This window comes from Petromyzon marinus, chromosome 77 (assembly GCF_048934315.1).
Source record: "Petromyzon marinus isolate PM22_M1 ecotype Great Lakes invasive population chromosome 77, UKy_Petmar_22M1.pri1.0, whole genome shotgun sequence".
Classification (NCBI taxonomy): Eukaryota; Metazoa; Chordata; class Hyperoartia; order Petromyzontiformes; family Petromyzontidae; genus Petromyzon; species Petromyzon marinus.
The window spans coordinates 646,558-648,969 of NC_133743.1; the positions used below are offsets into that span (position 1 = coordinate 646,558).

The 2,412-nt window shown below is 54.2% G+C and overlaps 1 protein-coding gene across 1 annotated transcript; it reads left to right on the forward strand.

The window, feature by feature from the left end:
* The first annotated feature begins 413 nt into the window (after positions 1-413).
* On the forward strand, positions 414-2,054 carry LOC142907299 (carbonic anhydrase 4-like). The gene is made up of 2 exons (XM_076056627.1): positions 414-578; positions 1,728-2,054. The coding sequence occupies exons 1-2, from the start codon at positions 423-425 to the stop codon at positions 2,040-2,042; spliced, it is 471 nt and encodes a 156-aa protein (XP_075912742.1). The 5' UTR covers positions 414-422; the 3' UTR covers positions 2,043-2,054.
* The last annotated feature ends 358 nt before the right edge of the window (positions 2,055-2,412 follow it).

Here is a 2,412-nt window from a genome sequence, read left to right on the forward strand (position 1 = left end):
TGTACTGTGTGTGTGTACTGTGTGTGTGTGTACTGTGTGTGTGTAGTGTGTACTGTGTGTGTGTGTACTGTGTGTGTGTACTGTGTGCGTGTGTACTGTGTGTGCGTACTGTGTGTGTGTACTGTGTGTGTATTTATTAATAATTATTAGTTATCAACAATTTCAGTTAATATTGATTATTTATTAAGTATTCATAGTAATTGTTTATTAATATGTACTCACAATACGTATTATTCATCAACAATATAAATCATTATTCAGTAATTATTAATAGTCATTCATCATTATTGATCAACAACACGCGTATTATTAATCATCACGAAAAATGATTATTGATCACTCGCTATTATTCATTCACACGAATTTTGCCCCGATCTGATTGCTCCACCCCCCCCCCCGACCTAGGCACGAACAGCAGCGTGATGGCCCCGAGCCTGCAGTCGTTTGTCCCCGGAGCGCTCGAATCGTCGATTGCCGGGCCCTTCTACCGATACAGCGGCTCCCTCACGACGCCCACTTGCGACGAGTCGGTGATCTGGAGCGTCTTCCAGGCGCCACTCTTTCTGGGGCAGGCACAGGTGTGGAGTGTGTGTTAGTGTGTGTGTTAGTGTGTGTGTTAGTGTGTGTGTTAGTGTGTGTGTTAGTGTGTGTGTGTGTGTGTTAGTGTGTGTGTGTGTTAGTGTGTGTGTGTTAGTGTGTGTGTGTTAGTGTGTGTGTGTTAGTGTGTGTGTGTTAGTGTGTGTTAGTGTGTGTGTTAGTGTGTGTTAGTGTGTGTGTGTGTTAGTGTGTGTGTTAGTGTGTGTGTATGTGGTCCTGGACCGGCTCCAGTTTAACAGCAGAGGTCCCACTCCGAATCAGTCGAGCGCCAATATCTTTTCATCGGTTGCGTAACGCTGTGTGGAAGCTACCTGGTCTGTCGCTCCACACTAAGCTTCGGGTCTTCTCGGCCACGGTCGTTCCCTCCCTTCTCTACGCTTGCGAAACGTGGACCCCCCCCCTAATGGAACATCGTCGCCGGTTAGAAACATTTAGGCTGGCCTGCCTACGATCCATCCTAGGTTTAACCAGACTGGATTGTGTGAGGAGCTCACAAATCCCTTGAAAGATCTGGGCAAGGTCCCATCGGTGAGCTCCTCCGGCGGGCAAGGCTGCGATGGCTGGGTCATGTAGCCCGCATGCCCAGCCACCGCATGCCCAAACAGCTTTTGTTCGGCCGGATCGAGGGGGCTAAACTCGCGCGGCACAGGCTAGAGAAGAGATGGAGTGATGTGGTACAGGAGGACGTGGAGCTGAGTGGACTTGCCAATGACCGGTACCAGCGGTGTCAAGATCGGCCTCTGTGGAGGAGGCTCGTGAAGGACGCTACTGGGCAGTTGGAGATAGTCGCCCTCCAACAACAACGGAGGGCGGAGGAGCGACGCTCACAACAACGAGCGGAGCGCCGGGTGGCTAAAGCACAGCAGGTCGGCACAGTAGGGGGCACAGGTGGTGCATCAGCCAGCCATCTCGGTCATCTCAGTCAGTCGACCCGTGGCACCCGGGTCTGCCCCTTGACCCTTGACTTCCTGCCAGCGGGTGTTCGACACTTGACGTGGCCTGAAGGTGCACCTAGCCTGGCACAAGCGTTGTGGTGACGTCACCGCCACTTAGTGGCGACTGGCGGTTGTTGTTGTTGTTGTGTGGTAAACCGCTGCCCGAACTTCTCACCTGCCCGCACCGCCCCACAGCTGGATCTGTTCCGCACCCTCTTGTACTACGACGCCGAGGGGAAGGAGCCGCTGGTCAACAACTTCCGCCCCGTCCAGAACCTGGGCAGCCGTGCCGTCTACTACACGGGGACCGCCAACGCCAACGCCACCGCCTCCACCAACGCCACCACCACCGCCTCCACCAACGCCACCACCAACGCCACCACCCTCTCGCCGGCCACAGCATCGCCCACAGCTGCAGCGCCCGGCCAACACCCTCCGTTGCCCGGCCTCACCACCTCCCTGCTCATCCTCGCATCGCTGCTCACCTGGGCAGCCGGCGCTCACCTGTAGAGGTGGGGGGTGGGGGGTGGTGGGTGGGTAGGGGGGGGGGTGATAGGTGAGGTGGGTGATGGAGGACTCTCTCCTGGTAGGTGACGTTTCCACGCACAGGTTGACTCACCTGTACGTGGGGGGGGGTGGAGGTTTTATCTACAAGCGGTTCCAACTCCTGCCGTAGAGAGTTGACTTGGCCCATCATCCTCGTCATCCTCGTCATCCTCGTCCTCCTACCAGCGGTCGATGACGACAACAACAAACAAACGAATTGGCACCACCTCCTGTTTGTGCAAATGATCTTTTTTGGCATCCGTCCTGAGCCGTTGCCATAGGAATGTGGAATGTCCATCAACGATTTTCTTTTTAACCAACAAAAATTTAAAAC